Source organism: Poeciliopsis prolifica, unplaced genomic scaffold, assembly GCF_027474105.1.
Source record: "Poeciliopsis prolifica strain line A6 unplaced genomic scaffold, Auburn_PproV2 SCAFFOLD120, whole genome shotgun sequence".
NCBI lineage: Eukaryota > Metazoa > Chordata > Actinopteri > Cyprinodontiformes > Poeciliidae > Poeciliopsis > Poeciliopsis prolifica.
Window position 1 is genome coordinate 57900 of NW_026562495.1, and position 26870 is coordinate 84769.

At 39.8% G+C, this 26870-nt stretch overlaps 3 protein-coding genes and 1 non-coding gene across 8 annotated transcripts in view; all 4 read left to right on the top strand.

Moving 5' to 3' along the window:
• The window catches only part of coro1b (coronin, actin binding protein, 1B), an 11139-nt gene extending 335 nt beyond the window's left edge, over positions 1 to 10804 (top strand). The window contains exons 2-12 of one of the 2 annotated variants that reach the window (XM_055024415.1): positions 93 to 275; positions 3129 to 3334; positions 3521 to 3643; positions 4423 to 4552; positions 5596 to 5777; positions 5888 to 6007; positions 6834 to 6938; positions 7015 to 7160; positions 8502 to 8559; positions 8663 to 9001; positions 9099 to 10804. In XM_055024415.1, the coding sequence (XP_054880390.1) occupies positions 3131 to 3334; positions 3521 to 3643; positions 4423 to 4552; positions 5596 to 5777; positions 5888 to 6007; positions 6834 to 6938; positions 7015 to 7160; positions 8502 to 8559; positions 8663 to 9001; positions 9099 to 9221 (1530 nt within the window). In that variant the 5' untranslated portion in view covers positions 93 to 275; positions 3129 to 3130 and the 3' untranslated portion in view covers positions 9222 to 10804. The remainder of the gene's footprint in view (positions 1 to 92; positions 276 to 3128; positions 3335 to 3520; positions 3644 to 4422; positions 4553 to 5595; positions 5778 to 5887; positions 6008 to 6833; positions 6939 to 7014; positions 7161 to 8501; positions 8560 to 8662; positions 9002 to 9098) is intronic. The other variant, XM_055024416.1, reaches the window with a different exon arrangement.
• A 1424-nt stretch (positions 10805 to 12228) lies between these two features.
• On the top strand, positions 12229 to 15967 carry si:ch211-119e14.1 (retrotransposon-like protein 1). Of its 3 annotated transcripts, none has more exons than XM_055024419.1 (4): positions 12229 to 12335; positions 12582 to 12710; positions 12916 to 13060; positions 14831 to 15967. In XM_055024419.1, the coding sequence occupies exon 4, from the start codon at positions 14835 to 14837 to the stop codon at positions 15438 to 15440; it is 606 nt and encodes a 201-aa protein (XP_054880394.1). In that variant the 5' UTR covers positions 12229 to 12335; positions 12582 to 12710; positions 12916 to 13060; positions 14831 to 14834; the 3' UTR covers positions 15441 to 15967. The 3 variants fall into 3 exon arrangements, with proteins under 3 accessions (XP_054880394.1, XP_054880395.1, XP_054880392.1); XM_055024420.1 differs by having other exon boundaries at positions 12585 to 12710; XM_055024417.1 differs by having other exon boundaries at positions 12620 to 12710.
• Positions 15968 to 16372: 405 nt separating this feature from the next.
• On the top strand, positions 16373 to 16444 carry trnaa-cgc (transfer RNA alanine (anticodon CGC)). Its single transcript has one exon. It is a non-coding gene; the product is annotated as a tRNA-Ala (tRNA).
• Positions 16445 to 16824: 380 nt separating this feature from the next.
• The window catches only part of dtx4a (deltex 4, E3 ubiquitin ligase a), a 14813-nt gene continuing 4767 nt past the window's right edge, over positions 16825 to 26870 (top strand). Inside the window, exons 1-3 of one of the 2 annotated variants that reach the window (XM_055024470.1) lie at positions 16825 to 17106; positions 17332 to 17546; positions 19935 to 21120. In XM_055024470.1, coding sequence (XP_054880445.1) covers positions 17339 to 17546; positions 19935 to 21120 — 1394 coding nt within the window. In that variant the 5' untranslated portion in view covers positions 16825 to 17106; positions 17332 to 17338. The other variant, XM_055024471.1, reaches the window with a different exon arrangement.

Consider the following 26870-nt stretch of genomic DNA (forward strand, 5'->3'; position numbering starts at 1 on the left):
TCTTCTTCTTCTTCTTCTTCTTCTTCTTCTTCTTCTTCTTCTTCTTCTTCTTCTTCTTCTTCTTCTTCTTCTTCTTCTTCTTCTTCATCCAGCGTCATGTTTTGTTATAGGTCTGCGCAATAGCCACGGACGCCTGCCTGGACGCGGGAGGGGATTAAGTTACTGCTGCTGGCGGCGGATTATTTTATTGGCCTCCTGTCACGCCTGCCACCAGCCTTTGGTGATCCTGTTTCCAATTAAGCACGATCGCTGAAGAAAAAAAGGGGAAAAAACAGGTACGTTACTGTCCTCTAAAATATGGTAGCGTTCCTCTTTAAAAAACGTCTCACTATTGGTTTAACCCCGCTGAAACGCCCATCCTTTGTTGCTCATTCCCTGAGTCACTCTTTGCATGTCGAGATGCTGTGTTTGAATACATCTTTATTAACAATTGGAAAACAAACATGGGAATTGACGCAAACCCGGTGATGTTGGAGGAAAACCCTAACATAAAGCGGGACATTGAAGGCTTTTGAAGCAATAGCGTCCTCATTTGCAAATTATGCACAACAATGCTTTGCATGAGTATTTCTATCTCTTGAGCTTTTTCTTTCTGCCACGCTACAGCCACGATTTGTTTTCCATAGAAATTTAAATTGCGAAACGGAACAATAAATGGATTTGTTGGAGTAGGTAGGTCAGAGTAGCTCAGACACGGGCAGATCGGTTGGAGAGGGACGTCAACTTTAAATCTTGCCACAGCTTTTTGGGTGTAGGTCTAGGCTTTGACTAGACCTTTCTATCACACGCGCAAGCTGTCCACTGAAGTTCTGGCTGTATGTTTTAGGGTTTATGGTTCTGATCTCAAAGCTTTTGCGTCTTCTAAAGCGCCACCATGCTTTAGTGTGTGAACTGGCCAGGTATGGGTGCTAGTTTCTAAATGTAGGTCAGAAAGTTCAAAGTTGTTGTCATTTATCCGGAGCATCTTCTTCTTTACGTTTGCTGTCCCTCTACATTGCCTATTGCAAATTAACAGATTCTCCCAGCTGGTGGATAACCAAGAGTTGATGGGTTTTACAGTTCTGCTGTAGTCTTCTATCTTCAGCCCTCCGTGTTCAAAGTTTGGGAAATTGCTTTCCGATTTAGCCACCCATCCATTGTCTATACCCACTTCTCCTTACAAGGTTGCCAAGAGATTGTTGCAGAGCTGGGGTTCAGTAGTCATTGGGTAAAAAGTGGAGACATTTTATTTAGGGGTATTACACTAAAAAGATTTTAATACAAATGTACACCTTGTCACTCATAATTCTGCCTTACTTCATGTCGACCCATCACAGAAAAACCTCATTATATAAAAACCTTCCAGGTGTGTGTCTTGTGATTCACTGCAGACTTCCTCCTTCCTGTGCACTTCGCGAGCCATAGAGCATTCGCTGGATGTCAGCAGCTTCCACTGCCCAACCCCTCTCCCCTTCCTCCGTCCCAGCATGTTTTGGTCCGCTCGTGCCGTTTTTGTCCACTCAGTCTTGACTGTACTTTCCCAGGACAAAGTCTAAGCTCGAAAGAATTCGCCTGATGTTTTGATAGCCCTGTTTTCTCCCTCGAACAGCCATTACTTAAGAGTTTTTTTCAAATACAGGCGTCAAACTGCGGTCATTTGGGGCTGGCCTTCTGTAACTTTTAGATGTCCCTCAACTGAATCAAATAATCAGTAAATAATAAATATGAATAAAATAATTAGTAAATATCTAAAAGTTGAAGGGTATGGGACCTTGAGGACAGGAATTTGACACACAGGGCTTTACAATGTCACAAATTGACTTTTTATTTATTTATATTTATATATATATTACACAAAGAATGGCCTATGCTTTCAGCTTTAGCTTTTAGTTAATGTAAATAGACATCTTGGCCTTAACCCATTTCATAAATCTGTATTCCTCTGCAATTTCTCTACTTTCTTATCAAATATATTTAACATGTTGTCATTCGCTTTTATACAAAATAGCATGTAACAAAAGGAGACGGCATCTCTGGAGTATTTTTCTTTAGAAAGTATTCATTTAGATGCACAACTACAAATGCATACAAACACAAATTTTATTTGAAATCAATAGCAAATTAAATAAAATAAAAACAATTCTGAAGACCTATTTGCTTTTATATAATACATATATATATAATACATAAAATTCCCTTCTCACCCACCGCGGGTGGTTCTTATCCTCTGAGCTCGGGTCCTCTACCAGAGGCCTGGGAGCTTGAGGGTTCTGCGCAGTATCTTGGCTGTGCCAAGGACTGCACATTTCTGGACTGAGATGTCTGATGTTGTTCCTGGGATCTGTTGGAGCCACTGCTCCAGTTTGGGGGTTACTGCCCCGAGGGCCCCGATGACCACAGGCACCACTGTGGTCTTCACCTTCCAGACCCTCTCCAGTTCTTCCCTGAGGCCCTGGTATTTCTCCAGTTTCTCGTGCTCCTTTTTCCTGATGTTGCAATCACTTGGTATTGCTACATCTACCACAACGGCTTTCCTCTGATGTTTATCCACTACGACAATGTCTGGTTGGTTCGCCATTACCATTCTGTCTGTCTGGATCTGAAAGTCCCACAGGATCTTAGCTCTGGCGTTCTCCACCACCTTTGGGGGTGTTTCCCACTTTGATCTCGGGGTTTCCAGTCCATATTCTGCACAGATGTTTCTGTACACTATGCCTGCCACTTGGTTATGTCGCTCCATGTACGCTTTCCCTGCCAGTATCTTGCACCCTGCTGTGATGTGCTGGACTGTCTCAGGGGCCTCCTTGCACAACCTACACCTTGGGTCTTGTCTGGTGTGGTAGATCTGGGCCTCTATTGCTCTGGTGTTTAGGGCCTGTTCCTGGGCGGCCAGGATGAGGGCCTCTGTGCTGTCCTTGAGTCCAGCTTTTTCCAGCCATTGGAAAAAAGAAAGAAACGTGTATATATATATATATATATATATATATATTCATACTGTGAAAAAACATTAAATTCAAACATTTAGTAAGATTACATTCTGCAGACAGTGGAATAAAAAGTAGCTCACATTTTAACAAATGAAATCACATAAATTAATGTTTCCACATTTTTCCATTGCAACAGTATTTTCCTCATCCATCCGTCCGCAGGGATGTCTTTCCGTCGAGGTGTGGTCCGGCAGAGTAAATTTCGCCACGTCTTCGCTCAGGCCTGGAAGGCCGAGCACTGCCTCGACGACGTCAGAGTGTCCCGGGTGACATGGGACGGCCCCCTCTGCGCGGTCAACCCCAAGTTCATCGCGGTCATCATCGAAGCGGGGGGAGGAGGCGCCTTCCTCGTCGTTCCGATTGGCAAGGTTTGACCTTCTGCATTAGCATCCTGTATCCGATAAAACCACGGATCAATACGTTTCTTTCAAGCCAAAAGCTTCTCTATGAGATCACTCTTTATAGCCCACTAATGCATGCGAAGCACTTTTACGCCGTTCTGTAATGCCGCCTTTCCGGTCAGTGGAGTTGAGCTTTTTGTTTCCTGCAAACAGAGCGGCAGAATCGACCAGTCCTGTCCCACTGTCTGCGGACACGCGGCGCCTGTGTTGGACATCCAGTGGTGTCCTCATGATGACAACATCATCGCAAGTGCCTCAGAGGATTGCACAGTGAAGGCAAGTGTTCACGTGGAGGTGGTTTGTGGCCCTTTATCAGCTGGTTAGAGAACAACCACTGGCATCTTTTAATACCGCAAGTTAACAACCTGGTTTTAAGATATACAGTTATTGTAGGCTTTTAGAGGTTTTCTTAGATATTTGTTTTCCAGTCTGGAATCACTTTGCAGCAGTCGACGCTTTTTAGAGACAACATTTGGCTGCAGAAGTTGGAATTTGTTGTTGCTTTATTTCATCTTCACATTGTCAAAACTGCACATGCAGGCTCAAATATATACACATGCAGTCGCCAAGTCTTATAGTAAGTGACCTTTTAACTGTTAACTTGACAAGGGCAGGTTTGATGAGTTGAGGCAAATATTGAGCTGTTTAACCGGAAATCTTTGGAGGATTCACAGTGAGATTTTACAAACTTAAGAACACAATGCAAACTGCCAAGTATGGTGATGATTTACTTCATATACACTGGATGCTAAACCTCCAAAATCTTCAGCTCAAATCAACAGCTGGAACTCTGACAACTTTACAATTCTTGTTTTTAAAATGCCTTCATGGTGTACGTCATATGTACGAACTTGGATAAATTATTTTGAGCCTCAAGGTAACATCGCTCTAAAATGTTGTTGCAAAATGGACAGTTGCACACAAAATAAAATATTATCCACTTCCGCAAGGAAAACAGATAAATGATTTTATTTTTGCTTTAGAAAAGAAACAATGTCATCAGAGGGCAAGACAAAAAAAAAAAAAAAATTTAGAGTTTGTTGTGTCATTCGAAGGTGTGGCAGATCCCCGATGGCGGGCTAACCAGTCCGATGACTGACCCGATTGTGACCCTGGAGGGCCACAGTAAAAGAGTGGGAATCCTGGCTTGGCACCCTTGTGCCTTCAACATCCTATTGACTGCAGGTAGGATAATTTTTTACTATCCAGTTCTCATTAACTACGGCTGAAAGCCCCTGATAAGGAAGTATTTTTCCATAGCTTACTTATAGGTTATTCATCAACCAATAGGGACTCTTCCTCCTCTCTGTGTACTGGAGCGACATAACTCCTCAACCAGCCACTGCTGAAATCAGTAGCTGCGTTCTTGTAGCCATTCCTCAAAGATTAACACAAATCCGCCTTACTCTCAGATTATGTTCTCTTCTGCATTCTCCAGACTGAAACTATTATATATTTGTCATATTTGGTTTTGTTGCACTTATAATAAACATACAGTTGCTTAAAATAAGCATATTTGTCCATCCGAATTCTGATAATAGTATTATAAATGCAAAAGTATTCTACTGAAGTAAAGTAAGAACATTTTTAATCACGATTCAATGTAAAGGTTAAATTTTGCTCAGTTTTTTTACTGTAAGGTTGTTCTGCTGCAATCCAAACTTTTTCATATTTATCTTATGTCTTTTTTAAAAAAAATACAATTTATAAATAGACTTTTCTGTATCTTTGCATGAGTTCTGTAGAAAGTGAGATTTGAGGAGCTGCTCTTCACTTCCTGAGGTGGTGTTCAGTGACAGCAGCCAGGTCCAGTACTGATGCATAATGAAGGCGGGGAATAGGATTTCCCCTCTTAGGAATTTATTAACATGTAGTGAGATTAAAGGAGAACGTAAGTAACCTGACAAATAATTACAGTTTTAAGCACATGCCAGAGCTGCCAGATTTTGTTTTGTTTGAAATCTGTCCGAGTACCTCGAGCTTTGGACATGGCGAGCCTCCTCCTCGCTCATTCGATTTCGTGGTTTCTGCTCTCAAGTGTCCATTTGAATTTTGCCTCCTTGAGCATGGTGATGAAATTCCAGAAATATATTTCAAAAAACAGTTTGAACTTTCATACAAAATATTATCGCGTGTGTATTTCACCGCAATGCTTCAAAGACGAGAACGTTTGCCTCGACGCCCCGTCTTTTGATTTGAGCAAGCTTCTTTGTCGGCCGTCTGTCCAGGCTGCGATAACGTGGTTTTTGTGTGGAACGTGGGCACGGGCGAACTCGTGTACCAGCTGGCCGACGCCCACCCGGACCTGATCTACAGCGTCGGCTGGAATAAGGATGGCAGCGCCGTGTGCACTGTGTGCAAGGACAAGGCCCTGCGCATTATCGACCCACGTCGGGGCGCTGTCCTGAAGGTAGCTTCACGGTTTCACGTGTATATTTATATCTGCGCGTGTTGGAAACATTTGTATCATTACTCATGTTGTGTGTTGAGTCTGTTATCAGCCTCTCTTCCCTCCCAAAGGTCAGAGAAAAGGTCCATGACGGTACAAGGCCCATGAGAGCAGTCTTCCTCGCCGATGGGAAAATTTTGACCACAGGCTTCAGCCGTATGAGTGAGAGGCAGCTCGCTTTGTGGGACACCGTAAGTTTCCACCACTAGACTTCAGCTGTTCAGTGGAGTTTCACAGCAGAAAATGTTGTTTTACAGGATAGTTTGCTAATTTTATGACGGTTTAACACCAAGCTTCATTTTATTTTATTTTACATGATAGACCAACTCAGAGTGGCATATAAATTAGAAGGAGATGGAAAATGATACATGGGTTTACTTTTTTTATTATTATTTAATTAGGCGCATCTGCGTCAATGTTGTGTTGAAACACTTTTTACTACTTTAAGTATTTTCTGGTATGTCTCTAACATCTAGAAGTCGGTACCCTATCTTTCCTTTTGTGTGAAACAACTCAGACTCCTGAGACTCGGCACAGAACATCCATCTTTTGTTCTCATTCGTAATGTTCTCCTTGCCTGACATAGACATAGATAGCTATGTTCCGGTAGCTGTCTACCAAAACAGAGCCATATGATGGCACAATTTCCACCATATGGAAATTGTGCCATTTCCATATGATGGACTGATAAGAGATATGTGAGACGTTCAAAGTTTGAGATTTTCTTTTAGTACACCTCCACGACTTTCTCCCAGACCTGTCTGCTTCACAGTGCTGTTTGTTCACTGATGTCCTCTGAAAAACCTCTGAGGTCTTCACAAAAAAACACTCAAGTTGTACTGAGATTAAGCTACACACAGGTGGTCTCTGTTCACTAAATGGGTGACTTTGTACTTGAGAGCTGTGTGGCCTTTGCCTTCCACCTCCAAATTAAACAACACTTTTGTAGTTGTAATCTTTAACAGAAGTGACTACCCTTTGCAAGCTAATGTGTTAGATGTGTTTTTTGTTTTACAGAAAGATCTCTCTGAGCCGATGGCTGTACAAGAAATGGATACAAGTAACGGAGTCCTTCTTCCCTTTTATGACCCTGACACAAACATGGTCTACCTATGCGGAAAGGTAAACGCATAACAAATGCAGAATGTAGCCTCGCATCCATTTTCAAGCAAGTCAGTTTGATTTCTCTTCGTTTCAGGGGGACTGCACCATTCGGTATTTCGAAGTGACAGACGAGTCTCCCTACGTTCACTTCCTGAGTTTATACAGCAGTAAGGAGCCTCAGAGAGGTGCAGGGTTTCTTTGTAAAAGAGGCGTGGATGTCAACAAGTGTGAAATTGCCAGGTTAGCTCTTTAAATCTACTCATATTTTTGCTGTAATCATTTGGAATATTATGTTTAGAATATTCTGCAGAAACAGGTATATGCATTTCACTGGAGGCATCATACAGCACACTGCATTTGTAGCTTTAGTGGTAAAGATTTTGTAAGAAGCATTAAAGTGTTTAATCTTTTGAACTTTGACTGAAAGTTGTTATCCTGACATGCCTCTCAACGAACTGGTTAGCATGTGGATCGCAAACTACATTGAGGATGTTAAGGTGACTTGATGTAACATACAGCTTCAGTCCTTCTTTTGCACATTTGTGATTGCTTTGAATTTTTTTGTGATTGCTCTAACTGTTAATATGCCCATCTTTAGATGAGTATTTTTCTTTGCTAGTCTCCAACTTAACACTAAGCCTGTATCGACAACAAATTTTTGCTGGATGATTAATTGCTCCAGAAGTTATTGCGATAAACAATAATATTGTTGTTTTGAGGCAATTTTTAAGTAATATAATGGCTATGGCAAAATAATAATGCAAGAACAAATTCTCAAAGAAAAGCTTTAAATTCTAATGAACTGGAAGACACATTAAATATACAAAATAATTAAATAAAATGAATTCTGACGTCTTGGTAAACAAAATTGTCCTTCAAACTAAGGGCCAGTTGAGACTAAAGCATCAAATTGAAGACTTTTATCCTTTTTTTGGTATAAAGACAAAAAAAAGAGATAAAACAGTAAATCATGCCAATGGAAATGATTTGAGTTTTTGTTAATTTATCATGCAGTTAATTTATTTATTGACTATTATGCCAGGCCTACTTAACACTCATCTGCCATTGTTATGTTAAAGTTTTTCTTACCCCAACTGACTTGATGTACTCAAATATTTGGACTGGGTATCAGTAGGACAAAAAAAAAAAACAATTAATATGAAGTAATGTCATTCCAGTAAAAGAATAATTTATTTTACTGGTGCCACTAAGTATATGGCAAGTTGTGTTACAAGGTGTTTTCTTTATTCTGCTTCTTAAATTGGTTTTCATGCCTTCCTGTTGGCTCTTGTTTGTAGATTAATGCTGTGGCCAACTTATAGTACAATCTTGGTTGCTCGTATTTTGATGCAAAAATATCGATATTGCAAAATGTCGTCATGTGGTTTACAGGGCTCTGAGCAAAATTACACAATTATCACATCAAACTTAATCTACTTCCTGAAAGATAGTCAAAAGTTGACTTAGGGTGTATTTATGCCACTTGAAAGTACATAGAGTTTCCACTCAACCTCACATCTAGTGTAAGACGGAACTATTAAGATTATTCAGATCTGTTATTACTTTCCTGTTAACCTGCAGGTTCTACAAGCTGCACGAAAGGAAAGTGGAACCCATTTCTATGACTGTACCACGTAAAGTAAGTCACACACACATGGCCTTTAAAAGAATGTTACTTGGATTAATGAACAGAAGAAAAAAAAACACTTTTTCTCGCTGTGTTTCAATTTTTGCCCCACCAGTCAGATCTCTTCCAGGGAGACCTTTACCCAGACACTGCAGGCTTGGAGCCGGCTCTGCTGGCAGATGAATGGATCGCCGGACAGGACGCAGCACCTCTGCTCGTCTCTCTGAGCGGAGGGTACGCGGCTCCTCCCTCCAAACACAGAGACACCCTCAGAAGCAAGCCCAAGCCAAGCTCTCAGGACTCCGGGGCCGGGGGCGCCGCCACAGCAGCAACCGTAGCAGCCGCTCCCACACCTATGCCTACCTCTGCCGCCAAGGAAATGGAAGAAGAAACGCCGCAGCCACGAGTGACCGCAAGGGAGACAGATGGAAATACCGAGAGGCCGAGGAGAGAGGTAAAGATCCTGTCCCAATACTTTAAACCGTCTGCACAGACAATCATCTTTATGCTCTCGTAACTGTTTTCTGATCTGTTGCTCTTCTCTGATTTAGGATGAAATGTTGAGTGAATTGTTAGCAGAGATGAAGGCCTTACGGGCAGTCGTGCTCGCTCAGAACCAGAGAATCGAGCTGCTGGAGAGGCAGCTCGCCCGGATTGAAGACGGCGACGTGTGAGGAGGCCTAAAACTCATCGAGTTCCTGAAGAAGCTATAGACTGTAGCCTTACTAGTCTTAACAATAGCTTAATGCTTTGTGAGTGTAAAAACTGTGTGTAAATACTGTGACTGTGGGTTCCAGCCGTTATGATTAAGGCTGTATCCCAAATGATTTTTCTTTTTAGTAAATATGGTGTCATCTGCATAGAGTGAAATTTATAGGAAAACTAAAGGATCTTGTAGCAGTTATTGGATCTTGCAACTTTGAGCTTTTTTAAAAATTAATGTTTTGATTCTGCAAGACTTGAGGAGTCACAACAGTGGTTCCCAATGTGTGGGGCACGCCCCCTAGTGGGGGCACAATGCCATTGGAGGGGGGCTCGGGAAGCGGTTTGGATAAATGGAAAAAAAACAAAAAAACAACAGTCACACAAAAGTGTTTCACTGTAAAGATGGTTTGTAGGTTTGTTGCAACCTGAAGTGTGAAATAAACTTCAGTGGAGTTTGAAAACAAAATATGGTTATAGGTAAATATCTGGTTGAACAATGTGTGTGCCCAGTTTATTTTTTATTTTTTTATTTTTATTTTTTTGTGGGGGGGCAGCGATTTGTACCTACAGAGGGGCCCAGAAAATCTTTGGGAACCACTGAGTTACAACAATACGATTCCTTTAAATAGTAGGCATAATAGGCGTAATGTGGAATTGTGCTGACTCGGCTGAAGGTTGCCATTTTATAGCAAAGCATTTAATTACCTCCAATACGTGTGTTTTCCTGGCATGCATTCATAAATGCCACTTTTAGGGCTTATTCAGGTAGTTTGAGGTGCAAAAGTGTCAAGTCATGGCTTGACTTTTTACATGACTTGTGCTTTGTTTTCCCTCTACTTTATATAGTTTGCTCTGTTCAAATGTATGAACCTAAAATCTCAATATACAACCGTGAGAACCACGGGAGCGATAGGTGGTGAGAAAGTCGTGGAGTGTTTATGTGTAGTTTCATTCCGTGTTGTTGCAGTAAAGGAAACGGTCGAGCGCTAGTGATTTTGTGTTAAGAACTGCGGCTGTGTTTTATGGGTCACTTTGAGGTCAAGCGTTTGATTGAAATGACACATATGCATTTATAACAGTTTCAGTCAACAGAAATTTAACATGACACTATTTTCCTTTGGTTTCAGCAAAATATGCATCTGTGTTCAATTATGTGAGGCACTTTTAGTTACGTTTCTTTCATTTTAGTCGTACTTCTATGAATGTTCTTTATTTAGAGGCATTACTGTGTATTTTATGTTGCTGTCAGTTGTAGGATAACAATGTTACATTCCAGTTGAGCCCTTTAATACTTTAATTATGCACTGACCTCTTAACACTGCTATGAACAACAGGTTCAGCTAGACAATGGTGTAATGATTGACTCAACTTTGTTTCATGTTTTGTACGAAAAAGCCTTTCGGTTTACACTTCATGGTCAAGTGTTTGTGATCAGTTCTAGTTCTGATTACCTTTGGAAATACTGTGTTTGAGTGTGTTAATTGTTAAATAGATGATGAATGGACTTTGTTTTTAATCCAACTTGTCATTCTTAATAAAATATCTCATAAAATATGTGTCTGGTTAAGCTGACTGAAGGTAGAAGAGAGTATAATATATTTTTAGGTTGTAGCCTTTCCAGTGATCATTTCACCTTAAAGCTGACTGCCACTCTTAATAAAATGTCTGGTGAAACACATTATTAAGAAGAGAGTATTCAAAGAAAATGTTTAGGTCTGATTTGGTTGTAGAGAGCAAAAGTTTGTGAAAGTTCAGTGGACTGAAAAAGGGAAGTGAACAAAAATGAACACCAGAGGCAAAAAAACTTCAATTCTGGTGCTTGAAAGAAATTGTGTGTTCTGGGTTTTTTTTTTTTTTTAAGAGGCTGGAAAACATTACAAACAAATGTTGTAATATCAGTGGTCTGATAAGATGAAAACTTAGTCAACTGTGCAAAGCACTGAAATAGTTTTTAAGTTCCTTCAGCTGAAGTTTCAACGAAGAAAAGCTCTATAGGTGACCTCAAATTGAAGTAACGTTTCTAGAAATTAGTCCATTTGAAAGCTGTTGAATTTGACTAAATGCTAAAGAAACTATGCTGTCTGTGATTTTTTTATGCATATTGTCCAAATAAGAAAATTTTTTACATGTGAACAATGCAGAAAATCATCAAAAATTATGAAAGCTTCCAAAACCTTTGCAGGTTTAAAGTACAATTCTTTCATGTTAAAATTGCTTTTAAAAAATTATAGTGGGCTCAACAAAACCATCCAAATTGAGATTTAGCTTTGTGTGATTATTTAACAGGTGTACAGTGTACAGTTATTATACAGATTTGGTTAAACATTGCTGCTAAGTGCAGACAACGCGTGAGCCGGCCAGCAGTGCAGAAACAGGATGTGGCCAACACGTTTCAGAAGCTCCGCGCAATGTTTAAACTTTGCATACACTTGTAGAAGTTTCCAGTTATGCAGATGCAATATTTTTAACAACTTTCCTGAACTCAGACACCAATTCGGTCACAGGCTCATGTTGCTCGACTGGCCGTTTGTGCGAAGCATCAGAGTTGAATCGACACATGTTTTATGAACTCTGTTCTCCATTGTTGAGATTCGTCGTTTGCCACAAAACCAGACTCAACAGGATGTACACCGTTCAATTCGAAAACTGTCAGTGACTTTACAAGTTTTTTAAAACATCTTTTATGCTCTAAGGCATTTAACTGGACCTGTTCTGTCAACTTGTACTGAGAGAACCTGAAAGAGAAATAAAATCACAAAGACATGTTCCTCTTTCTATAAATATTTGTGCATTTTCATATCTGTGCCTTCCACCAAACCTAGCTGCAAGTTTGACTTTCATCTGTGCTTGCACTCCCTCCCCCAGCCTCCAACCACCTCAAACAGTTTCAGCTAATCTTTTTCTTTTTTTTTCATGTCATGCATCACTCCCCGCAGCTCTTCTTCTCTCCCTCTCATCTGCATGCATGCAGTGGCATTTCTCAAACACACCCTTACTGACATGTAAGTCTCGTCCCACCCTCATTGCCAGTCTTCGGTCTTTGGCGCCACAAACTTCAGGTTTATCTCTCCCAAGCAACTACGGTGAGTTTTTTCATCGCTTTCTGGTTCCTTTTTTTTTTTTTTTTTTAATTTTCTGCTGAAGTCTATATTTTTACACGCTTACTGTTGATCTCAAGAGTTTAATTTGTCAAACATGTGTCACTGTACAACTTTAAGCATTCCTTCTACAGCCGCTAGTTCTACGGTTTATTTAGAGCGTCTTTTTTTACTGCTTTATAACACAGTGTCTCATTGTGATCATCTAAAGTTGAATGTTTTGTGCCACAGCAGACTGACTGAGGCCTGCTCAATTATCACTTTGACAGGAAACCAGCAGCACTGAGAGGGATCTGCTGAGCTTCCTGTCTTTCAAGTCCTTGCAGACGGTGCAAAGTGCAATAGAAATAGACGTTTTGAGTATGTATAACACTGTTTGCTTTTAATTGTTTGAAATGGGAAGTAGCATTTATCCTGTGCTATTGTTCACAAATAAACAAGCTAAAAATGCAGTGCAGCAAATTAGTTAAGCATAAAATGTGGTTTCTTAAAGTGATTACATTCATTAACTGAGTTATGAGTTATAAACGATTCTTTGCTTTTGTAATTTCCCTGTTTTCTATAGGTTGTGAATGTAAACACACAGATGGATTGTCAGATGAGAAGCTCCAGGTTCCCTTGAAACTACCCGGGGTTTTTTGACTGCACACTTCAGCTGAAACAAAGGCGTTTGGGATTTTTTCACACTCAACTGAAGGTTTATTTTAAAGGTAACGTATCTTGAAAAATAACTTTAGAGTCTACTGTCAGACCTGCACGCACAACATTGACAATCATCAAATGAGGTCCAATATTTGAATTTCATTTTGTTTTAAAGCTATAAAACGGAATGAGTCAAGAAACTATTTCTTGAATTGTGCGCTGTTCAAGAAATAATTTGGAAACTACTAGGGAAAAAAGCAGCTCCTGATTTTACAATACTCATGTAAAACATATCTTTACGGTTGAGATGATTTTCTTAGAAGTTATAGACCAGGCAATGCAAAGGAGAAGCTGCTTTCATCAAGCCAAGCTGCAGGTAATTAATGATCCTCAGCCAGCAAAATCTTTCATAAACAGTTTAACAGCATGCATTGTGCCTTGAAGCGGTTGTTTTGCATCTTGGAAGGGAAAGTTTAGGAAAATGTTTGAACCTTTAATACCATACTGACAGTACATCTGTCTTGTTACTTCATTTTTAATACATTGATTTATTCCAGAGAAACTAGCCAATGTATGCAACTTAAACAATTTTCTTAAAATTTCTCAAACCTCTTCATGTTTGCATTGGTAGGAAGCAAAGTCATTTATACTGAAAATTGAGGTAGGAAGCGACGGGCCCCCAACGATATTTATATATGAAACACACACTGGAATGACACAAAGTGTTTCCAGTGAGGTAAAAAAAAAAGCAGCTTCTCTATAAATAGCCATCCAATACGAACAACAATGAAACCTTCATAAAGCAATGCTTGCACAGACTTCATCTTAATTCTAAATTAGGACAGCTTTCTACTGCAGGTATGATCTTCACTGCCTAAAACCTTTTGACAGAACACATCTTGAAAAATGTCTGACATTTGTTTTCAAAATGTTTTTAAACATTTCCAATGATTCTGTTTCTTTTCTAATCTTGAAATAGATATGCAGCGTTACCGCTTTCACCGTCATGCTCCACTTGATATGCTCAAGAAACTTTATTAGAAATTGCTTTGGGTTTATTGCAAACATAATGGACACAGAAACAGGAAAAGAAGGGAGTAAAGAATGGTAGAAAGATGGGGGAAAGTCAAAAGGGGACAAGAGTAGAGGGGGAAATGAAGCACTGAAACAACACAAGTCAGCACCCCGGTAGTATGCTTCTGAACCTGCAGAAAGCGAAAAAAACAAAACTATATTGATTACAATAACAAACAATATAATATTTTTTCAACGTAGAACTGCTACGGCGATCTTTCCTTCATCTAACACAGTTACCTTTGCTTTCTTCAGCCCCCACTTTAGATTTTATTCATTTCACTTTAATGCTTAAATTTAAATTTAAACATTTTTTGTCAAACCTAATCACTGGAACTATTACCAGCTACTTTTATTTTATTTGTTTATGTACTGCAATGGGTGCAGTACATGAGGTTTCTCCTGTTTTTAATGGGGTATCTCATTTATATACAGCATATACAATTTTATAATTCATTTATAATTTTGTACATGCATCATTTTTGTATCATACATGTTTTGTATCATACATGTTTTGTATATTTTTACCTCTATATGTTATATACAGAAAAGCAGTTCAGGTTACATATAAAAAAAGTTTAACTAACACATATAGCATTATGAATTTGAGAATGTTTCTGTACTTTGTAGCTTAAAAGGAATATGAATAATGTCCCAGTAACAAACGTTTTTTTTTTTTTTTTACAATAAATCTTAAGGTAGTTTGTGCAGCTTAATTTTCATGGTTTTAATTATTCTAAATCTTTTTCCTCTCCTCACCACAGGAAAATGGCCACCACTGCGGTGATTCTTTCTATCGTCTTGTTGGTCCTGGTTGTACTCTTGGTTTTCTTCTACAAGAAATTGAATAAGGAGGCAAATAACCAATACACAGTCCGGAACATAATATACAAGAAAGGTGGGGTCAGGGACCGGGTGAGGACCGCAGCACTTGCTGTGGAAACACGTCTTGGAGTCCAGGTGTGGCCTCGCGGACATGATGAAGAGGAAGAGATGGAGGAAATTCGGGACGAGGAGGGAGAGGTGGAGTCTGGAGACAGCCAGCACCAGAGTGACGGGAGTGACACGGACGGAGAGAATGAACAAGAAGAGGATAGTGCGGACCACAGTGGTAGCACAAAGGAGAACGAAGGAGATAACTCAGACGCGGAGAGTTCAGAAGCAGGGGAGGAAGTTAGGCTCATAGATAATAAACCAGAAGAGAATGAGGAGGTGGGGGATAACAGTGAGGAAAAGCAGGAGAAAGAACAAGGCAAAGCAGAAGCAAGCGGTGGGACGGGATTGTTGATAGACCTGAAGCAGTTTTCTGGAAGTGCCATCTGGTCAGAACAGAAAGAAGATGAGAGTCAGGGCGGTGATGTGACTGCACTGTGAAAACACGAGCAGAATCTATGAAGCAGGGAGGTGTGGAAATGGGCTTTTTATAAAGAAAAAGATCAAGGAAGTCAGAGTGGAAATCATACCATTTGAAAATAAAAATCTAATTTAGAAAACAGTGACAGCACAGCTTCAGCCTCATAATGGCACATCTTTTATCTTCATGCCTTTAGTGTTGACACATCGGGGAAAACACAATGGCTGAATGAAGCCATGCATTCAGCCATATGAATGGTTCGAAAAATGGTTTGAAAAACCATTCAAATATGCATTTAAATGGTTCTTGTAAAGTTTGTGTAAAGTTTCTCATTTTGGACTTTAAAATATTTTTTAAGAAACCAAAAGATATATGTCTTGCTTTTCAATGTAAATGGGTTCATAATATTTTCTCAGTTGAGTAGTTATTAACTCTCTGACTATATATATTGTAAAAGAGTAACAACTACTCAAAAGGTGAATATTTCATAGTTAAATAAAGGCTTTTAGTTGCTGTATTCTCTAAAGAGTGATTCTTTTTAAATAAACTTTTCAAACATCATTAAAGCTACTGGATTTTTCTTGACCAATTTTTAAAATTCTACTGTAGTGTTATTTTCATTATTACTTTTAAAAGCTATATTAACTTTGAACATGTCTTACTTTTTATTTCAGAATCTTTTTCTTTTTCTCCATTTGTTTATGTAAATTCTTAATTTCAGAAAAGTTCTTTTTAAACATATAAAATTAGAATGTAATTTTGCAGGCCCTTTTTTTAATAACTACAAACACATTTTATATTTCTATTCAGTTATTAGTTATTTCCCTCCGATAGTATTCTCTTTTTCTGTGTCACAGAAAGGTGTTACAGTAAATTACTTTTCTGGTAGCGCGGGATGATGACGTCATCGTTACTATCTTCATATCACAAAGTTGACGTTCCGTCTACCAATGGGGATGTAGCTCAGTGGTAGAGCGCATGCTTCGCATGTATGAGGTCCCGGGTTCAATCCCCGGCATCTCCACGGCTTAGAATTTTCTTTTCTTTTAGCTATGCATGATTTGTTATAATATATAGTAAAAAATTGACACTACCATTGTACGACCCTGACAAATTTGTTTTTGCGACATAAAACTAATAATCGGTATAAATATGACATCAGTTTCTGATTTGTCAGAGAGGCTCTTGGTAGACTCTGATTGGATACTGAGCGGTCTAAGAAGGGAGCGATATTAATTTCATATGCAGCTATCTTATAGTATAACAGATTAACTAATAGGCAGATCCTTAGTACAATTAAAGCGACCTTATTAATTTAGCAAATGTTCTCAGTTATCACGCATTAATATTTCGACAGTTCTGCAATTCCTCTTAAAGGCGAAGACAATGGTTGTGGAAATTCAGGATGAGTCACCGATACATAAACGTGCTTTTTTCACAATCGCAGTCAGAATATACCTGTGGCTCATTTATACGGGCTGGTGCATTCAGTTTGCGTCTTCCTCTCTCACCCAAACTTGACTGTTCTAAAGACATGATTTCAGCAGACGTCACTCATCTGCATAGGGAGTAAGATGCAACCATCCTGCGAGCAGGCTCCTCGGAACCTGAAAACCTCCGCGTCTCTGCCAGGGAAAAACACTGGGCCCGCTGATCGCTGCACACATCAGACGACAAACATGGAAGGTACACTTTGCACGGACTGTCATTGCGCGACGTGCGCTTGCATCCGCATCCAGAGGACGCATTTAGGTTGCAAGATGGATGCAAAGCCGCCTCGCACAAGGATGCACGTCGAGGCGGCTGCGGGGCGTCTTTAAATACCCCCCCACCGCCGCCAACACCTCTCGCGGTTCCTTGTCGCCCCTCTGCCCAGCTGTTATTGCGCTTGTTTGTGTTGTGTGTCTGCAGGAGGAGGATGTTACTAGCGTCCGCCGTGGTGGTCTGGGAATGGCTGAACGAGCACGGACGCTGGCGGCCGTACAGCCCGGCTGTGTGTCACCACATCGAGGCGGTCATTCGGAGCGACCCGCGGTGTGGTAGCGTGGTCCTCGGCCAAGTGGACTCTCGCCTCTCGCCCTACATCATCGATTTACATTCCATGCACCAATTCCGACAAGACACAGGTGAGAGTCGGAGGAGAGCGACTTTGGGGTGGAACAGTGGCACGGAAGCGAGAGGCCTTTTCTTATCTCTTCCCATTGTAACGCTCTTGTTTGGATTCTCTGTGAAAATTGTCTTGCGTGGATTTATCCTCTGATGATTTGATGCCTTGTTGGGTTTGTTTCCATAATGGTTTGCATAAATGGCGCGTTAACTCCACACATTGCTTTTTATTTAATGTTTTTCTTTAAAATACCCAGTTAGTATTTACATATAGGGCCCATGTGGGAACGAAATTGTCTGAAGAATGGGGCCTCAGATGGGATTACATAACACCCTCGAGTTAATTTCAAACATTCAGCATTTGTCTACATTAGAATATCTCTGAAAAGTTCATGCATTTAATCTTTCACGAGTAAGTCAAACTTTATTTATGCATGTTGATGATAGAGGTATTTAAATCCATTATGATGATCAGGAAAAAAAGTGAAAGAAAAACAGATTTCAGATAAAGAAATATTCTTCTGTAGCCATGTGGCCATTCTTCTTCAAATTCACTGTAAATACAGAACGCTACAAGAAGCCTCTCCTGCCAACATGCATCACTATTTACAATTACTCTGTGAAGGATTTGAATCTGAGGTGTGCCGATTTGAAAGGCCCATGTAAACAAAATCTAAAAAAAATCTAATGTTGAAGCTAAATTCAACAGTCATGAGAGAAATAATATGTCAGATAGTTATTTATTAACGATTTCAGAATCTGATGTTTACACGCAGAGTCGAGGAAGAAACGTCAAGGTGAGGCTGTCGTGGCTTTGGGCACTTCTGACAGGAAAATTGACACATTTGAGTTAAGTGGAGGAACGCCTGTGGATGTATTTGGTCTAAAATGAGCAGTGTCATTGCCCACAGTGAAATGTATTCTGAATCAACATGCACTGAAAGGCCACACAGTGAGAAGGAAGACATTACTTAAAAAGGAGCATAGAAAAGCCAGACTGCAGTTTGCAAATCCACACAGAGACAAAGGCAGTGTAAAAAAGATTCACGTGTTGCTGATTGTGTCCGATTTCTTCAATAATTATCCTAAATTCAGATCATAAAATTGTTTAGGATCGCATTCTTCACATTGTGAGAGGAGCAGGACAGGAAAACAGGCTCACAGATGCGCGTGACGGAACTATTTTGTATTTTCAAACATTTCTACCTCAGCAGCTCATCCGTCTGTAACAAATCAAGGCCTTCAGCTTGTCACAATCCAAAACACTCAGCATCGTTACCAGGGGCAACACGTTTGCCCGGATTCACAGCAAGTAAATAAAATCCTTGTTGATTTTTAGTCAGGGCTACACTCTCCTTGTTCAGTGCAAATAGCAGTGCAGTAAATTGTGTCTGCCTCCTGTCATACAACAGCATGCTGTTTGTTTAGGATAGATAACATCACTGCATGGAGTAGTTATGAGCTGTCTGCATGTTACCTTTAGTTTGAATAATTTGGGAGGAATTCTTATGAAGAAGAGAAAATAATAAATAATGCTTTGGACATTATTTTCAGCATTTTATTTATTTTCAAAAAGATCAATACTCAGAGGGATTTGTGATATTTGATCACATTTCTCTTGCTGAATCTATCAATATGTAAATAAAATGAATTTGAGAAAGTTCAGGTATTACATACAATTTCTTGAATCTCGGAGGACGTTGCATCATTCAGGTCCAATAAAATGCCTTTTGTGGATTTTCTCCTAATTGTAAAAGATTTAACCTTCGAATAATATTTTGCTTTTTGTTTGTTTTCCAATTGTCCAGATATTGTTCAAAATGTGTTCAATAAGTGTTTCTTGAACACATCAAACTTTATGAGGTGATGATCAGCTACAAAGACTGTATTTTGTGTGAAAATATAAAAACAAATAAAAAAATACATAAAAATACCTTTAGAAAACTATTGATCAAGACCAAGACTTTAAAAAAAGTTTGGCTCTTTAGAAAGAAAGTGTTAAGAAAGGCTGAAGGTACCAAGCTGTGACATCTGTTAAATGACAACAGTGTAAAAGTGCAAAATATTTCCTTGTGCAATATTTGGTAGGATAAACATTGCAGGTATCATGGAATCAAGTTGTCTTTAAAAATGTTATGTGTAGCCAAGGGACTTTCCACTTTCCATTCTACCTCCACTAGATACAGTTTCTAGCTCAGGTAGAGTTTTGTTGACATTCAGAAGATAGAAAAAGCAGAGACGAGAGAGGAAAAAAGAACGATAATCAATTTCACCAATATTCAACGAATATATATATATATATATATGTGGTGCAACACAGGTAGGTTTCATCCAACCGTGAAAAGAAGTAATAAATTATCTTCCTGACAGATACAGTCGTACTACCTGTGGTGTGATTCTTGCTTCAGGTACCCTTCGACCTGTTCGACGTAGCTTCTACGATCCCATCACAGCACCAGGCCAAGGCTGGTTGTGGGAGTGGGAGAACAACGCTGGCAGTTGGACAGCATACGACACAGAGGTGGGCATCGCCATCCAGGCAGCTCGTGATCGACAGCAGCCCTGGCTGGACCTGGCGCCGCTGGGGTTTTGCTACCTGATTGACTTTGAAAGCATGACCCAAATCAATGGGCAGACGCAGCGCTGCCGACGGATCCAGAGACGCGCCGATCTGGCATACCCACTGGTGTCTGGACCCTTACCCAGATCCCACCATGCATGGGGACCCGCATCTATGCCCGGCTATGGCGGACTGCTCGGCGTTGACGTTTCCGGAGTAAGCATGGGGATGAGGATGAGCAGCAGTGGGATTGGAAATGGGAGCGCTTACCCAAGCGGGGCACTTCCCGCTTCGGCAATCACTTCTTTGGGACAACCCTGTGCTTGTCAACAGTGTATGTTGGTGCTAAGTCTCAAAGCGGGAACAATGTCGACTGCCCACACTCTGGGCCGAAGACCACCACAGACTAAGCCACCCAGTCCCAAATTAAGCAGCTACCCCATCCCAGGAAGCTCTTATTCTCTGACTCTCCCCCGGCCCCCATCGCTGTCATCAAGATCTCTCTCTCCTCACAGGACTTCTGGGTTTGGGGCGACTGGTGGTTACAATGTAACTGGTATGGGAGTTCCAGGAGGGATGGGGGTTATTGGTGCTGGTGGCATTGGCAGTAACACCTTCGGGTTTGGAAGTAGCTTCACACACTCGCTTTCCCTGCTCGGACCAGCTACTGCTTCCCTCTCCATCTCCTCAACTCGTCCCCCACCTCCTCCTCTCCCACCACCTCCTCCACCACCGCCTCCACCCTCTACTGCTCCCATGTCGACCTCCATCCCTCCGCCTCAAACCTCAGCTTCCTCCACCCTCTCCGTCTCCTTTTCGGCCCCCACTCATCAAAACCCAGCCGCAGCTCTCATCTCGACTGCCACCTCCACCTGCACGCCGTCGCCTTCTGCCCGTGTTCTCGGTCCAGTGTCTTCATCTGGTGCTGCTGCCTGTGCGGCCCCCTTGCCGCCGCGGTCTAGCCTTGCCGGTCTGAGTCGTCCTGCCCTGCAGCGTATCGCCATGGCTCAGTCGCGAGCACTTATTGCCTCCGGGTGAGTAGGAAAAACTTGCAATATAACAAGGTTGTGCTATGTACTTAAATTATTGTTAGATGGATTGTTTTAAGTGTTTTCGGATGTTTTCATGCACAATTTGGTTCTTCATGAACAAAATATTTGAGCCTTACTCCCACAAGGCCAATTTGGTTTCCTTTTGCAGCTGCGTTTCCTAAAAAGCTGATCTGTTTTGCAAAAAAAATGAAAACATTGCAACATACTTTTAACTGAAAATTGTATACAATTAATGTAATTTCATTTTTGATCAAAATGCAATTTTGTTTGTGGAAAAACACTGCCAGGAGTGAGTCTAGACTATAAAGGTGTTTTTGGTAAATTTGTGAATCACGTGTAGCATGAGCTAGCTATCAGTGTCAAGGTATGTTGAGGTGTTTTACAAATGCCAACATTTTCCACTTTGCTGTTCCTTTACATTTTGTAAAGTTGTTTTACAAGATGCCAGATAAAGTGCTGCAGTGGCCAACATTTTCTCGAGACATTGTTGCTTAGAGGAACACATGCTACCCTCCTGTTACTGTTACTGAGCCCTGCCAGTCAGCTGGCCTTAAAGAAAGCTACTGTACTTTAGTTCTTGCTTAAAAAAAAGAAAATTTCAGCAGAAAATCAGATTTTTACCTTCTGGGGTTTAAAAAACACATAACCTTTTTGCCACATTCTTTTATCAATTCGCACTAAACATTTTCTGTTTTAGGTCAGCAATAATTACCTAAATTATTTCTATTTGGTAAATGCCAGGGGAGTAACAGAGAGTCCCCACCCCTTTTTTTTCTCACAAGCATCAAGATTACTATGCCTATGAATAATTTGGGAATACCCATGGCTACTGAAGTTTCTGATAGATTAATTTGCAACATTTGAGTGAACTCAAATGAGTGAACTTTGAATGTAATTTAAGGTAATGCCTCAAATACTCTGCTTTCTTATTGGACATCATGAAAGCATCCTGTCGTAAATGACTGTACAAAACATGTAAATTCTGTTTATAGTTTCAGCTTTAAATGTTCTCCATTTAGATAGTACAGTTTTAGTATATGCTCAGGAAAACTGCTTTGGGAGAAGATCAGGGTGGTGAAATGATTTGTTCAGCAGATTAGGAAATGGAAAATGCGAGTTATGGATACTTAAACTATTTACCCCCATTGTTCCTGTATCGCTGAATCCCATTTAAGACATATACTATTTCACTGGGATGTTCTTTTATAAAACTCATGAACTGGAAAGTTTCACAAGTTCCAAAAGTATTCAAGATTTATTAAAGTAAGCAATACTGATTCAAAAGTAAATTTTTGGTTTTCTGTGAAATGAGTTGCTTGTAAAAAAAAAACACAAAAAAAACTGTTTCTCAACATTCCTGATAAAATTGCTATACGCTGCCAAATGTAATGAGAAGATGTGAATTTTAAAAGAATGCCCAGGAATTATGATCGCAGTACAAACAGGTTGTAGTATAGTCTGTACCCTAGGAATAAAACTGATTGAACATAGGGATTAAATTAGTATTCACAAAGCAAAATTCTGTGGATGGTGTTTTATCATGTTAGTTTTCTGTGTATAAAAATTGAGGGAGCTCAGAGAAAGAGTAAAGGAATTCCCTATTAATGAGTCCTTTGTACACAGCGTCTTGCATCAGTGCTCATTGGCTTTGGTGAGAGTTTAATCTTTGAGGCAAAGTTCAGCAGGCTTGTTCATATCCAGGAGAAAACAATGATGGCCATTCATATTGAAGGAGCTGAGTTTGCTCTCATTTGTAATGCAAGTGTTCAATAATGAAACCACTCGAAAAATGTTTGAATAGAACCAAAGATAATAAAAAGGTTAAACACTAAATATAAAACAATCATACGTTAAGGTTTGTCACCCATATTTTTTAAAATTTGACTAAAATGTTTTTTTTATTTTTTTATCAGAGTTATCTGGTCATCTCATGTGCCTTGTTTGTGTACCTAATATTTCTGTTCAGCAGAAGTTTTTAGTTAAATATAACAAGGAGTGATTTAGGTTTTTGTTTGAGGATTACCATTTACTCCACTTTCCCTGTCATTTTACACCAGTAAGCAAAAATGTTTTGGACCTATAGACTTGATTTATGTACAAAAACTCAACACCGCTAAAGTTCTACTCCCAGTCAGTGTGCAAAGGGTATTCCTACAGTCCAGTATTATTGATTACTATTTGTCTGCTTCATCCCTTGACAACAGTTCACTGTTACATAACAGTAAAGTAGAGTTGTGAAGAAAGCTGCGCTGAGCAACAAGCATAAATCCATAGAAAAGCAGTGTGTTCAATTATGTTGAAGAATTAGATGTATGTAGAAAGTAAACCATGACAAACAGTGTTCAGACCTTCTGTTTCCACCTGTTTTCCATGTTCCGAGTATGGAAGTATGGGAAAGAACAATTTGAAAAGAAAAAGTTGTGTCATCCATCCACCAATCTACCCATCCATATTCTGTGATGTTTATAACTACCTTATTTGAACCCTGACCACTGTCGAAATATTGGTCATAAATTCACACTGAACTTTTGTATGTGAAATTTAAAAAAGGAATTTCAAACTTTGAAAATTTGAGTTTGGAACAGATGTAATTTTACATGATTTATTGTCTGATTTAATGTTCCCAACTTCCTTTTTCACAGTCACACTGTGAAAAAGGAATAACCCTTCATAATAAGATGACTTTCAGGTGTAAAGTAAATGATGCCACTATCACCAAGTGCTAAAGCTAGGGGGCGCTGGTTAGTTGTCTCACTTTATTGTTGCTGTTTGAAATCAATTACCCTGTTTAAGGCTCAGGCTGTTTGGGTTGTTTATGTTGACATTTCTATTACCTCCAGAAAGTCTGATTTTAAATATAACCAAATGTTGTCTTTCACAAGAAAATATTTATAAATAATGGACAGCTGCAAAATTAAATAAATATTCAGGGCAACGAATAAAATATCCAGTTTCATTCGGCATTATTCAGATCCATGTTTTCTGCTCATGGGTGTCTGCGAAGAAGTTGCCTCAGCTGCGATCATGAATAAGAGACTACCTCATGCCGAGGATCATTTCCATGTGACCAGATCCAACTGTGGCTCAGCACAGTGACCCAACTTGCATAAATCCTGGTATTACACAAAACTAATGACACGCTACTTCCACAGCCACAGAGCGGTTAAATACAAACATGGGGCTTAATATTTTTCCCTCAGATAATCGGTGAATTTTGTGTCAGGCTCGCTGTGTGGTGGTCCTGCAGCTTTAAACCTTGCAGGTGAGAGTGTTTGTCTTCGCAGCAGATGGCCCAACCTGCTGCTGCGGTAAAACCCAGTGGAACGTCACAGATAAAGGGTGATTCCCATCACTCCAGTATTCAGCACTCACCGCTTCTATTTCTCTATTTGTAGAACCTTAGATGGTGAAGTTTCACTCTTTAAATCCATAGTTATTGTCATTTCAGGATGGTAATACAGATTGTTGGACGTAGGAACATATTTGAGTTTATTCTTTAGTAATAGTACAACCCTCTCAATATTCTCATTATTTTACTCTGATTAAATCAAGAGAGTAAATTAAACACAAAGTTCAAAGTAACATTCTCTTTTGGTGGAGCTGGTTTTGAAATGAAAAGGGATTCCTTGACCAAAATGCACATAAATACACCACCTTGCAGAAATATTTCTACCCCTGGATCTTTTTCAGTTATTGACACTTTACAACCATAAATGAGCTTTACCAAGATTAGATTTCTAGACTAGACTGGAAATACTATGTTAACAAACACAAATAAAAACTCAAAAACGTACATAAGACAAACTAAAATATTGTATATGTGCAGATTTCCTTTTCAGACTGAGGACACGCGTCCTCCTTAGGCGTGAATCTTACAAAGTGAAGCAATGTGGATCACAGGGCTCAAATGCAGAAAAGTAACACCAATGTCTAACCAAAACAAAATTATTTTAGTTATGTCTCTATTTCATAACGGGTTTGTTGTTGACTTGAACACAATGAAACATTGCTTTCAAGTTCCATTGTATTTTGCTTTTTAGTCAATAGGGGGGAAAAAATCTAAAATAATTATTCTGCAAATACAGCGAACTTGTGAAAATTGAAGTTTTTCAGTGTGAACCTTAAATGAGAATTTAGCGTATTCCATTGTCAAAGTGTCGTCTGCATTCGAAGCCGTTTTCATGGCTTCTTATCTTGTCACTTTGAGGCGGCAAATTAAACAGTTCATGAAAGATTGTCGAAATTAAAAACTTCAATCTATCTATTATGTCTGTGGTTGCCCTTGCTTGCATTGATTGGAGTTAACTTGAGCAAATGAACTGAAGATTTGTGAATTAGCATTGAAAGTATTTTAAAAAATGGTGGTTAAAAACAAACTCCATTTTAAATGTAGTTTGGTGAAGGCAGTACTGCAGTAAAATGAAACAGATGGTCTGTAAGTGAATCGTTTAAGTCCAGAGAGGGAGGAGGGGGATCTCCAGCGTCACAGATTGTCACAGTGACGAAAGTTGCTTCTGTTGTACACACTTTTGCTCTTTCGTTACGCCGGGTCTGTCGTTCCTCCATCGTTTGTCCCTCGTTGGTTGTTCTGCTCCTGTTGCCAGAGTTTATCCTTTCAATTTGAGGTATGAGCTTAGCATCTTTAAAAGCATCTGGTGCCACATATGGCATCTTGCTTATTGCCATCATCCACTGCTGCAGATGGAGCCTGCCTTAATGCTACGAGATTAGATCAGGATCAAAGCAAACGTGACTAGGTGACATACTTTTCCACTTCCTTTTCAGCTTCTTTTCCTTTCTCTGATTTTCTCGCCTCTTCTTTTAATGTTCCGGTCATATCTCAAATCTTCCTGCCATTTCTGTTTTATGCTTTATGAGTTAAATTCTCTTTGGAAAAACTCAAATCAGTCAATGAAAACAATCAAAAACATAACAATTTGACCTTCATACCTATGATTAAGTTATTCATATAAACTAAGGCACATAAATTAAGAATTTTTTTAACATTTCTAACGTTCAATCAAAATCAAAATGTCTATTTTCTCTTGCAAGTGTTTGATTTTGACAGATTGCATAAAACTATAGAGGTCAGGTGTAATAAATTATTACATCTGATGAAAAAGCTACAGAAATTGAGGTAAATGGCACTCAGTTTATGATTACAGTCTAATATCTATGAGCCCCGGAAATATTTCCCACTGGGTCTTCGTTTATAGTGATAAATACATCTAGCTGTTGCCTGAGCTCCTATCTTCCAGCCGTTCGGCCGCCTGGCAGGGTGACGTGATAATTCACAGGTAATCCCTCCCGCTGCCAATCGTTGGCCTCTAAACGGAGTTCAATCAGCAGATGGGAACAGGTGGCTTAGCCCTTTAAAAGCAGGGAGGAGAAGTAAGTCAGCAGCACACAAGCGGGGGAAGAGTGCAGCAGAGACAGAGGTGGTTCACATACTACGTTAAAGAAAGAATAACAATCCCACGAGTGGATTTTGTCGCTGGAACATCTCGACTCTTTGGTGCATTGAAGCCAGGACGATGACTGTTATTAAACATGGCAGACCGTAAGTACACACCTCAGACAGGACAGCCGGTGTTCCTCGCTGACTGTGTGACACATTGTAGTTTTGTGTGGATTTTTCACCTCATACTGAGCAGATTGCAGTGAAAGAGATGCTTATGTTGATTTAACATAAGCATCTCTTTCACTGCAATCTGCTCAGTATGAGGTGAAAA